General features: G+C 39.6%; 1 protein-coding gene across 1 annotated transcript in view; it reads left to right on the forward strand.

The window, feature by feature from the left end:
- The window catches only part of FAS (Fas cell surface death receptor), a 26,055-nt gene extending 15,494 nt beyond the window's left edge, over positions 1-10,561 (forward strand). Inside the window, exons 4-11 of the mRNA XM_042781420.1 lie at positions 932-1,069; positions 2,959-3,067; positions 5,024-5,085; positions 5,226-5,298; positions 6,260-6,266; positions 6,594-6,638; positions 7,555-7,579; positions 10,224-10,561. Coding sequence (XP_042637354.1) covers positions 932-1,069; positions 2,959-3,067; positions 5,024-5,085; positions 5,226-5,298; positions 6,260-6,266; positions 6,594-6,638; positions 7,555-7,579; positions 10,224-10,561 — 797 coding nt within the window. The remainder of the gene's footprint in view (positions 1-931; positions 1,070-2,958; positions 3,068-5,023; positions 5,086-5,225; positions 5,299-6,259; positions 6,267-6,593; positions 6,639-7,554; positions 7,580-10,223) is intronic.
- The last annotated feature ends 2,045 nt before the right edge of the window (positions 10,562-12,606 follow it).

Consider the following 12,606-nt stretch of genomic DNA (forward strand, 5'->3'; position numbering starts at 1 on the left):
ATGGTTAGTGCTGTGCTAACCGAAAGGTTGGTGGTTCAGATGCACCCAGGAGTGGACCTGATTAGACTTTGCCTTTTCTTTTTTAATTATGCTACTGATAGAGTTACTTCTAGTGCTTTTCTCTTTGATTTCTTTTTTTTTTTTTTTTCCTTCTTCTTTATTTTCTGCAGAGGAAGAAAGGCTTGACAACCTGCTTCCATAAAGATAAACCAAAAACAAAACCAAACCCATTACTGTTGAGTCAATTCTGATTCATATTGACCCTAAAGGGCAGAGGAGAATTGCCCAATAGTGTTTTGAAGGCTGTAATCTTTATGGGAGCTGACTGCCACATCTTTCCCCTATAGAGCTGCTGGTGGGTTCAAACTGCTGACCTTTCAGTTACCACTCGAGTGCTTTAACCACTACATCACCAATGCTCCTCTCATAAAGATTAAAGCCAAAAAACCCTATGGAGGAATTCTACTCTGTAACACATGGGTCACCATGAGTCGGAAGGAATCAACTTGACAGAAACAGATTATTGTTAGTCATCCTCTTCCTGCAGGCAGAGTCCTTCGGTCACTCTTTTAACTTTCATCTTGGGAGATTTCCCAGCTCTTGACATGATATGCACAGTAATTGACTTCTCCCCCCTTGTAATTATATATCATTAGTCTAACTCCAAAAAAGCACTAGAGCCACAACATTTAAGCATTCAGCTGGTAACTGACAGCTGGCAATTTGAACCTACCCGAAACCTCTGTAAGAGAACGACCTGGTGGTCTGCATCTGTAAAGATTAAAGCCTAGGAACCCCATGGGGCAGTTGTCCAGTAACAACAGCTTAACTCTCACTGGTTTGGCAGTTTTTGTGGTCATCCCTGTGTACTTCACATGCTGTTGCATGAGTATTTCACATTCTAACACTTATCCCCTTTTTGCTTGGACAGGCAAAAGGAAAATTGCTGACTGCAAAGTCCATGAAGGAAAACCAGATTGTATTCTCTGCAAAGAAGGGGAAGATTACACAGAAAAGGAAAATTATTTAGATAAATGTATCAAATGTGATCTTTGTGATGGAGGACATGGTAAGTATCTTAAAAAGCAATTGAACTACATGCTACAATATACACGGAGCTTGAAGACATTATGCTCAGTGAAATAAACCTATCATAAAATGGCAAATATTGTAGGAGCTCGCTTATATAAAAGGACAACAAAAGGCAAATGTAATGGAGACCAAAGTTTATTGTGGTTACCAGAGACAAGAGGGAGGGAGAATTGGAAGGGTAATAGTGATAGAAAAGCACATTAATGAAGCATAGGGTTGTGCAGCCTTGTTATTGTAACTGCTGTCAATACACTAGTAAGTTGAATGGCTAAAGTTGTGTGATAGATGTATTTACAACAAAGACACAGAAAGAGTAGCTGCTGAGGCTGCTATGTACAACAAACACCTCATAGGATTTGGTTCCTTGGTTTGGAGGTTTAGGGTCATAGTTTCAAAGGACATCCCAGTTTATTGGCCTAATAATGTGTTTAGTGCTTCTTTTCTACCTCCTAGTTCCTTGCATAGTGCCTGGGGCCTTAAAAGCTTGCAAGTGGCCATTCAAGGCACAACATGGGTCTCTATTCACTTGAAGCAACAGAGGAAGGAGGAGAGTCAGAAATAGGAGAAGAATGTAGGATGTGTGGCTAATTGCTTCCATGAACAACTACTTCCTTTGCCATGAGATCAGAAGAATGGGGTGGTGCCTGGGTACCATTTCTGAACATTTTGCTCAAAGATTCCACAGCAGAATCCTTATCAAAGTAGAAAAACTGCAGAACAGAATTTCAAATTTTCATGGACTGCAGACTTCCTGGAACCATAAAGGTTGGATGAAGCCCTGAAACTATTGCCCTGACACAATGTTTAAACCTTAAACCAAAAATATCCCCTGAAATCATCTTAAAACTGAACACTAGTTTAGCTTAACTAGTGAAGAAAAGGCCTGCCTTGAGGGTTATGCTCTTTTAAGGACTATCTATGTGGGATTAAAGTGACAACAGCAACTCAAAAGATTAGCTAGGAACCTTAGGAGGCAGTGAGTTTATGTTAATGAGGGAGGAACAACCCAGAAAAGGTGGTGAGAATGGTTGCACAGCTCAAACAATAGGATCAAGTGAACAGGTAGAAGCTGTTGAATTATGTGTTTTGCTGTGTGTATTCTCAGCAACAGAATAAATCAAATTTAGGGGAAAAAAACATAATCAAAAGAGACCAATCATGATACTCCATGTAGAACCATTTCTATAGGTCAAATCTAAGCAATTACCCCAAAGGTAGAAGAATGATGGATATGAACCCTGTGAATAGAGTTCATCAGGCCCAGTCAAAACAACAGAAATGATTTTCTCTCTACCTTGACTGATACTTGTGTCATACCTCTTGCTCTTGGCCAGAAAGATCATGGAAGCCTGAAGGTACTAGGACACAGAAGAAGCCTCTGGACATAAAACTTCTCTTGTCCCTAATCAGGCTCTAAATTAATGTTTTCAAACTTTGACTGTAAACAAATAGAAAACTCGAAGTGAAGGCCTTGGCTTTGGTCTTATTCAGTAGGTCTAGGGCAAGACCTGCCATTTTGCATCGCTAGCAAGCTCCCAAGTGATGCTGATACTGCTAGTCCATGGACCACACTTTGGGTAGTCAGCCTCTAGACTACAGCAACAGGGGAGCCATCTACGCAAAGGTGGTATTACCTTGGTTGCTGGCTTGACTGTCCACTTAAAACTCTGCCAAATGATAGCTAGCCATTTCAACTTGGGGTTGCCTGTATTACATTTAAACATTAGTTGTGTTACTGAAAGTGTGATGAGTGTGACTCTTAATATGAGCTTTGGATATCTAAAATCCATTCAACTCTGCCTATCATTTTCATAGTCTATTTAGAGATAGCTGCTGTAATTAATAGTTTGCAAACTGGTTTTCCAGGCCTCGAAGTGGAAAAAAACTGTACTCGAAACCAGAATGTCAAGTGCAGATGTAAAGCAGACTTTTTTTGTAAGAATTCTTCATGTGACTACTGTGAACCTTGCATGACGTAAGTTTTAGCCTTTCTCTGACTGAAACACTGGACAGACCTTGAGAGATAAAGTCTTCCTAGGGAGAGGAATCACCGACTGGGGTCAGGAATTTGGGTTGGAGTCTTGCTTTGCCTCCAAGTAAGTAGATGACCACTGGTTTATTCAAACATCAAGTCATCAGGCATTCATTTATTGGCACATTCCTGGCACCAAGAGTCTTAGTCTAGAGGTAGAGAGTGAAGAAAAGCAATGGTTATCTTGTGTCAACACCATCTGTCTCAGAAGAGACTTGTGCCAGAGTGTTACGAATTACACAGGCAAACCTTTCAACTCTGCCTGGGTGAAGCTATGACACATGGCTTGAGTCTTGGAAAAAGAAAAAAAAAAAAAAAAAGAGCACTAGGAGGTGTAGGAACTCTGGTGGTGTAGTGCCTAAGGCATTTGACTGCTAACCAGAAGGCTGGTGGTTCAAACCCACCAGCCACTCCTTGGAAGGAAGATTGGGCAATCTACTTCTGTAGAGATACCACCTCGGAAACCCAAGGAGGGGTTGATATGAGTCGGGACCGAATTGATGGCAGTAAGTTTGGTTTTTTTTAGCAGGTGTACATAGATGGAAAGCACATTTCAGGCAGGGGAAAAGCAGGGACAAAGAGGCAGAGGAGACTCAGACCAGGGTATCTGTCTAAAACGTGGGTAAGACCGGAAAAGGAGCCAGGGCCAGGTCACAAAGAGCTTGTCTTTCCTCCTGAAGAGCTTAGTTTTGGTCCAAAGTTAGAAGATCTGATTGTGTAGCTCACTTTTCTGTGAGCTTGGACCCATCACTTAACCTCTCTGAACTGCAGTTTACTCACTCATAGGATGCAAATAACATTGCTTGCCACACCTGCTGCATTTCTAGTGCAGATCAGATTGGATAATATGTGTTGTGGAAGTGGTTTTGCTTTGTAAGATGTTATTTTGTATGAATGTAAATGTTTAGGATTACTATTCATTTGCTTCTCTTAAGACTTGAAATTCATCTGAAAAACTTCTAAAAGTTCATCCAGGCTTAAAGGTAGGGTCATTATACTTTATGTATCTTCTTGCTAGAAAAATGTAAGTTACATTCAGTTACTCTAGCCTCTTCCTTCTAGCCTCAAATGTCTGAGAGGTCACCCGGGTCAGGGGGGATACCTTAGTAAAATAATACTAACAACAGTAGTTCTAACTATTTTATAATCTTGATTTTTTTTTCTCACCACAACCATTTGAGGAAAGTATTATTATTACTTTCTTCTTATTTATGAGGAAACAGGCTCACAGAGGATAAGTGACTGGCCCAAGGTCAGGTAGTTAAAACCTAAAACCAGACCACTGTCATTGAGTCGATTCTGACTCATAGCAAGTCTATAGGACAGAGTAGAACTGCCCCATAAGGTTTCTAAGGCTGTAAATTTTTATAGAAGCAGACTGCCTCATCTTTCTCCCATGGAACAGCTGGTGGGTTTGAACTGATGACCTTTTGGTTAGTAGCCAAATACTTTAACCACTGTAGCACCAGAGCTAGGTAGGTAGGTAGGGGGCAAAGCTAAGCTATGAACAAAGACCTTCCAACTGACAGTGTTCAGCTTCTGAAGACAATCCCACACAAGCCTCTTGAGTCTCCTAATCACCACTTGCTGTTAACACTGGCAACCTCTAACAGCCAGCTGGGCAGCTCCCTGAGCAGCTCAATGGGCGATGGCCATTGTCTGGCCATCTCATTGTTCTACACCACTTTCTTGAGATTGCTTTGGGTGATTTGACATTTCTTACCCAAACATCCAAATTGCGGTGTTCACTTGTACTAGCTTTAGATGCTAGTCTAGGAATAGGTTTGACCGAGATGCAAAGATGAATAATATGGTCCCAGATTTATTATGCATCATTGAAATGATCAAGCAATCAGTCCACAAAGGATTTTAGTATTTCCTCGTTTTTTTTTTCCCTAGGTGTGAACATGGAACCATTGAGAAATGCACATCAACTAGTAACACTAAATGCAAAGAAAAAGGTTACTATTTCTTTTTATACTTACATTCTCCTTCCTCCTACCCCCAAGTAAAATATAAAGAAAAGCTGATCCTTTCTGATTCTATTTCTGAGAGTATTGCTTAATCTTAAAGTCTGCTTACTTTCCTGTGAAATTCCCAGAGAACTCATACACGCTGTTATGGCTCCTGGTCACACCTGTAGTAATTGGAATACCTGGAATAATTTACGGTAAGTTCTTACTTTGTTCAAGCTATAATTTGAAATAGTGTGAGTAGTTGTTCAAAAGAATCACTCTCTGTCTCCTACCATAAGAAAGCTTGTGTGACGTTGGTATGGCGTCCCTGGGGGGTGCAAATGGTTAATGCTAAATGAGGAGCTCTGGTGGCGTAGTGCCTAAGGCACTTGACTGCTAACCAGAAGGCTGGTGGTTCAAACCCACCAGCCACTCCTCGGAAGGAAGGTTGGGCAATCTACTTCTGTAGTGATACTGCCTTGAAAACCCAAGGAGGGGTCGCTATGAGTCGGGTCCGACTTGAAGGCACATAACAACAACAACAACAGCAATGAAGTCCGTAGGTAAACCAAAATTGGTTATATTCTTAACTACTCCAGAAAATCCCTTTGAAACACCCATAAAACAAAGGGCAGGGCCAACTCTCAAAAACTCTGAAGAAGCCAGGTTTTCCTTTTCTGTTGGAGCAAGTCACTGTTTCTTCAGCTAAACTGAAGGTAAAGAGGTTTCCTTGCATTTAGAGGCTGTTTAGCTAAAATCCCATACTCGATATTTAAACTATCATTGTACCCAGGGCCTTCCAGGTTCCTGTCTTCTATCTTATACTGACTCCAAGGCACACATTCATTGAGTGTATACTTGAGGTTTTTTGAGTGTGTGTACTTGAATTTCTGGACATTAAATGCCATTTCTCAACAAGCTGGTGTTGAATTTTGATGTCCATGGCATTTGTGTTCTGCTGCAGCTATGCCATGTAACTATGACCATGTGTGTGGTCATAGCCAGAGAGATAACTCAAAAGCCAGCCTCAGGCTAAGCCAGCCTCAGGCTAAGCCAGCCTCAGGCTAAGCCAGTGTGTGGTAATTGGACGACTCAATTAAAATGTGATATATCTCAGGAACACTTGTGACTCCCTGGGTGGAGCAAATGCTTTTTAATGTGTTTGACTGTTAACCAAAAGGTGGGTGGTCCAAGTTCACCCAGAGTTACCTCAGAAGAAAGGGCCGGCAATCTCCTTCTGAAAAATTCAGCCACTGAAAATCCTATGGCATACAGTTCTACTCTGACCTACGAGGGCTCTCACCATGAGCCAGAGTCAACTTGATGGCATTTTGTTTTTCCTCAAACTCTTAACTTCATGGGCTAAGATTTCCAAAATCAGGACAGTTCTGCCTTCTGTGAAGCTTGGCCTCTTTGAGTTTCCTTTTCACATTTCTCTGTATGTTCTCACATGCTTCCTGCCAGGCTGATACTTGAATCTGACAAATCTCCTTGATCTTTCAGGGGTGATAAAGTATAGAAAGCATAAAAGAGGAACATACGGGAATCCTGAATCTACTGTGAGTGTTGAAACATGCATCATCTTTCTTTAAAAAAAAAAAAAGGAATAATTTTTCTTTTTATCTGTTATTTTTGAAAGAACATTTGTTGAATACCTACTCACACGTATTGGTTAGAAGGGTGTCAAAGATTAATTAAGATGTAGTGTTTAGTTTATGAGTAAATTTCTGTGCAAATAGCATACGAATCAATGAAAGGGGTAAGTGAGAATGTGCTCATTGTGAGTTTGAAAAAGGCATGGCCTACACCCATGTTGCATGCTGCTGTGACTCCTGCAGAGAAAATGCGCAGGCACCCGGGACAGGGCACAGACAGCAGTAGAATCGCGCAGCCCCACTGTTACATATAGCTCTTCATTAAAGCTCATGCTAAAGGTGCAGCCCGACTCTCTCTCTCCACCTGTTGACCTATTAACTGTTAACTGTTCCCAACATGGGATCAAGGTATTTCAAACAGCAAAAAACAAATACATTGGGAATTATGTGCCACTTAGTTGCTTTTCACATTTGGGGACAGGCTCAGTGGGAGTTAAGTTTCTTTATACAAATTTCGACTTAAGGCATCTTCTGTATCAAAAATAAGGATAATTGCAGTGACATCAATTTTAGAATGAGTATGTCTATTACGCTTACTTTAATGTGCCTGTGAAAAATACTCTCGGGAACTTTTATCAAGAATTCCTTAAGTTGCTTTGTAAAATGTAAGCCAATGTTGCTTAGTTTCTGGCTGGAGCCTTTCAGAATTAGACTGTGAATGCTAAAGACCCCCGCTTAATCGCTTCGTCTAGTTTCCTAATTTTATATGTCAAGCGACTGGTTATACTCCTTGCTGAAATCAGGAAGAATTAGAAGATTATCTTCAGACTATTCTAAATAGGTTTTTATTTATCTTCTCACTTTCATTTTTTCTCCCTAGGAAATGAGGCCACTGAATTTCACAGGTAAAGCTTTTCATATTTTATTTTCATAGAGATGGCTTCCTTAGGAGTAATAGGCCAATTTTACAGCAAAATAATGTTACTCATTTCAGTGACAGATTATGGGCTCTTGCTGTTTCTTGCACTTGTAGTTCTTCCTGCTCACCACCAATGTTTATCAGAGAATTTCTTTAAATGTACAACCATTATACAAAGTTAAAAATAAATCAGGTGGCTGCTCTCTAGATTATAGATACTTGTTATTTTTCGTAATGAGACAAGTAGCACAGAGTGTGGGTGTAATGAACACTGCTTGACCAAAGTAAAGTGCCACTGAGAAGGGCACAAGAGAAAGGGATATTTGGGCAAAGAATATGACATAAATAATGTTGCAACTACACCAACAATAACCTTAAAATGAGTGGATGAACACAGAGGTATATGTGTAGGCTTATAAACATTCCTCAGACATGTCATGGGCTCAGTTCCAGACTACCACATGAAATGAATATAGCAATAAACTGAGTCATGTGAATTTTTTGGTTTCCCAGCATTTAAAAGTGATGTTTACACTATATTGTAGTCTATTAAAAAGGAGCTGTGGTGGTGTAGTGGTTAAGGCATTTGGCTGCTAACCAACAGTTCGGTAGTTCGAACCCCCCAGCTGCTCCGTGGAAGAAAGATGAGGCAGTCTGCTTCTGTGAAAATTTACAACCTTGGAAACCAAATGGGGGTTGCTAAGAGTCCAAACTGACTTGATGGCAGTGAGTTTGGTTTTTGGTTTTGGTAGTCTATTAAGTGTGTGCAACTGCATTATAAAAACATTTGAAATATCGTGAGAATTACCAAAATGTGACACAGAGACACAAAGTGAGCACATGCTGTTGGAAAAATGGCACTGACAGACTTGCTCGATGCAGGGTTGCCACAAACCTTCAATTTGTAAAAAGCACGTCTGCAAAGCACAATAAAGAGAAGCAGAATAAAACAAGGTATGCCTGTATATGTGTACAGGTAGGTACAGAGGAGTACATATGTGTACCAGATAGAAGATCTATAGGTACATGTACATTCAGATATGTGTATGTATATATACTCATAGAGGATACAGTTACAGGGACTTCTCAGAAATAATCAAATACTTTGCAAAAATGGTTTTTCTGGGTTTAAAGTCTTGGGTGCTAAGTATTATGGAACAATGCGTCAATTGGCAGCACAGAGTTTACGTTCTGAATCTTAGTGAGTTGTTTAGCAGCTAGGGTCACAGAAATGTACAAGTGGCCATCTAAGATACAACTATTGGTTTCTACTCATTAAGAGCAAAAGAGAAAGAAGGAAACCAAAGTCTTAGAGAAGATATTAGTCTACAGGGCTAATAGCCTACACAAGCTACAGCCTCATCCACCCTGAGACCAGAAGAACTGAATGGTGCCCAGCTACTGCTACCAACCTTTCTGATCAGAATCACAATAGACACACCCAAATAGAATGGAAGAACAGAATTCAAATTCTTAAAGCCTAGATTTACTGGACCACTTGAGACTGGAGAATTCCCTGGACTATTGCCCTGAGATATGCTTTAAACCTTGAACTCAAACTATCACCTGAGGTCACCTTTTAGTGAAATAACAGATTGGCTCACAAAATAAAATATATTACCCAGGAGCTCTGGTAGTGTAGTGCCTAAGGCACTTGACTGCTAACTAGAAGGCTGGCGGTTCTAACCCACCAGCCACTCCTCAGAAGGAAGACTGGACAATCTACTTCCGTAGTGATACTGCCTCAGCAACCCAAGGAGGGGTTGCTATGAGTTGGGGCCAACTCAACGGCACATAACAACAACAACAGCCTGGGAGTAAGGAGCTCCATTAAAAAACATGGGTATGAGACCAAAATATTAACAATTATCCTAAAGCAAAGATGAGAAGATAGGGGGACAGGGACTCCAGGGCACTGGAAATAGAGCTACCAGAACACAATTAATGAGACTGTTGATACATTGTGAAAAATGTAACTACTGTCACTGAATCACTTGAAATGGGAATGAGACTTGCTGTGTAAACTCTCAAGAAAAACACAGTAAAATATAAGTTAAAAAAAGAAAACAAATAAATCATGTAGCAAAGGGACACTATATTCTAACACTTAAAATAATTTTTCTTCACAACCATTTAGGAACGTTATTAACTGCTGCCTATAATAAACTGTAAACTGACTCTGAGGTTAACATGAACTGTAGACTCGGTCATTGTTGGTGTAGCCAAGCTCTATAATGATGTACCTGATTCCATCCAGTTTTGTTCTTTGACTAGTGACTCACAGATAATATGATCATAAACCCTTTGCCTATACTTTCAGATTGTGAGTCATTGAGCATCAGATCCATAAAGGATCTTAAGGATTATGTTGTCCAACTCTCTTATTTTACAGATGAGAAAAGAAGATGGAAAGATAACATGTGTCTTTTTCTTATATAACAAATTACTGGGGACACAGCAAGAGCTGGGATTAGAATGCTGGGTTGCTTTTTTTCCCCCAATCAGCTCATGAGATCTCTCAGACTTACTTTTATTCTCAAGTACAATCAGGGGAGAAATAAACATGGTTTACAGTAATAGGGATTTCTTTTAGGAAAGTGAGTTTTCTGAGACTGTTTTCTATTTTGCAGATGTTGATCTCAGTAACTATATCACTTATATTGCTGAAGAAATGACAATAAATCAAGTTAAAGATTTTGTTCGAAAGAATGGTATCCATGAAGCTAAAATGGATGAGATCAAGAATAACTATTCCCATGATACAGCAGAACAAAAGGTCCAACTGCTCCGTAATTGGTATCAACTTCATGGGAAGAAAGATGCATGTAACACTTTGATTAACAATTTAAGAAAAGCCAATCTCTATGCTGTTGCAGAAAAAATTCAGGAGATACTTAAGAAGGACATTGCTAGTGATAATGAAAATACAAACTTCAACAATGAAAATGAAAGTCAAAGCTTGACCTAGAGTGAAAAATAATGTGCACAAGAAAAATTAGTGTTTGAATAAGTTTGTAGTAGTTGAAGGCTCTAAATATTGCTTGGCTTTTTATGGTTGTGTTTTATTTTTCATTTATTAGATTTGTAAAGGCAATATATTTATGGGTTTTGAGGATCTCATGATGCTGCCTTCAAGGATGCTTAAACTCTAGCTGGGAAGACAGACATGGTCAAGAGTCAGTGCAATGCATGTTAAACACTTGAGTGGGCATGCATGTCCAGGACAGTGATTGGGATTATGTTCTTACTATGTAAAGTATGAGTTTTAAATATGAATGTAATGAGCACTCATACTGCACAGCCATCTATCCACAGACTGAAATCCCATTCCATGCACCAACAGAAGTTGTGACCTTTTGTCCTATGTCACAGTCACTGGAAAGACCATTCTGCTTCTAAATTACCACCCGCAGCTCCACAACAATTCTAGAGATTTTACCTTCTCTGTAAACTTGGTTTACAACATTGAAAGAAGCATATTCAGGTAAAGCTTGCATATACATCTGAATGCAGAAATGAATAAGGTTCTACCTCAAAGATCTTTGCACAGACCATCAGCATTTTTGGTGAACTATTTACATAGGAAATGCAGATGAAATTATAATGCTTGAATAGTTTATATGTGTTATGTCGTTTTACTAGATCAGAATAATCTACTGCTTTCTCAGGTTTCAACAACAGTTCCAACAGCAGAGTAGTGAGATAGCATTGCCAGCTCTTCACTTTCTCCTTGACGTGCATCTTCATAGCTGAATGGACCTCCATCCCTGGAAGTACTGCCACAGAAATACATTATGTCCAACTATAAGCTGGGGCTGTCCTGAAAACTCTCTCACCTGGTTTGGATAGACTAACTCCTCTTAAAGCAGGTAGCTTTGTGGCATGTCGTGAACCCTGCCTACCACCAAACTGGTGAGGCAAATTCTCGCTATGCACATCACTTCTCCCCAAAGGTCCAGGCTCTCTCCAAGCATTGTCTTTTGCCTCAAGTGACAGCTTATAGATACCAATGCTCAAATGATCTTCAGATATTTGGAATTGCCCTTGTTTTCTGCAGCTTTTTAGACAAGCTCCTCTCCCCTTTCCTTACTTTTTTACATGTAAAAAGTTGGTATTAATGTGAATTTTAATAAGTGCTATTTATATTTATATAAACATAACTGAAGTTAGTTATAAAATGAAGCAGACACTTAGAACCATCTAAAGAACTTCCGTTGATGAGAGAATGTTTTTCCCTGTGGTTCAAAATATGAAATATAAGTAAAAATATTTCATTAAAATAATGTTCTTGGTATTTCTGGTTCTTTCTTTCTTCTTCTTCTTTTTTTAATGGGGGCTTGTTTTTTGTTTTTATTTTGTTTCCCTTTATTCTAAATATGGTTAAATGTAACAACCTCTTTATGAATTTTAATACTTTCTTTGGTGTCTTAGGAAGTATTCCCTTTTGAACCATTTTAGCTGTTAAATGATTCTCTCCACAAGCTGTTACTACCAAGAAAACCACACCCAAACAACAAATAATTACATTTTAAACAGATTTGTATGGCACAGGAATGTGGATAAAAGCAAATCCATTGCCATCAAGTTGATTCTAACTCACAGCCCGTAGAGGACAGAGTAGAACTGTCCCATAGGGTTTGCAAGGCTGTAAATCTTTATGGAAGCAGATGGCCACAATTTCTCCTGCAGAATGCCTGGTGGGTGCAAGGTGTCAACCTTTCAGTTGGCAGCCGAGCACTTTAACCACTGCACCACCAGGGTTCTTTTGGAATGTGTATGTTGTTATTGTTGTTATGTGCCATCGAGTCAGAATGTGTATACCAAAAACAAAACCAAACTCACTGTCGTTGAGTCAATTTGACTCATAGCGGGTCCTCCTTGGGTTTCCAAGGAGATATCTCTATGGAAGTAAATTGCCCAATCTTCCTTCTGAGGACTGGCTGGTGGATTTGAACCACCAGCCTTCTGGTTAGCAGTCAAATGCCTTAGGAATGTGGATTTGTTGTTGTTGTT

The sequence above is a fragment of the Orycteropus afer genome, unplaced genomic scaffold, assembly GCF_000298275.1.
Source record: "Orycteropus afer afer isolate SDZICR_OR568_19922 unplaced genomic scaffold, OryAfe1.0 scaffold00118, whole genome shotgun sequence".
NCBI lineage: Eukaryota > Metazoa > Chordata > Mammalia > Tubulidentata > Orycteropodidae > Orycteropus > Orycteropus afer.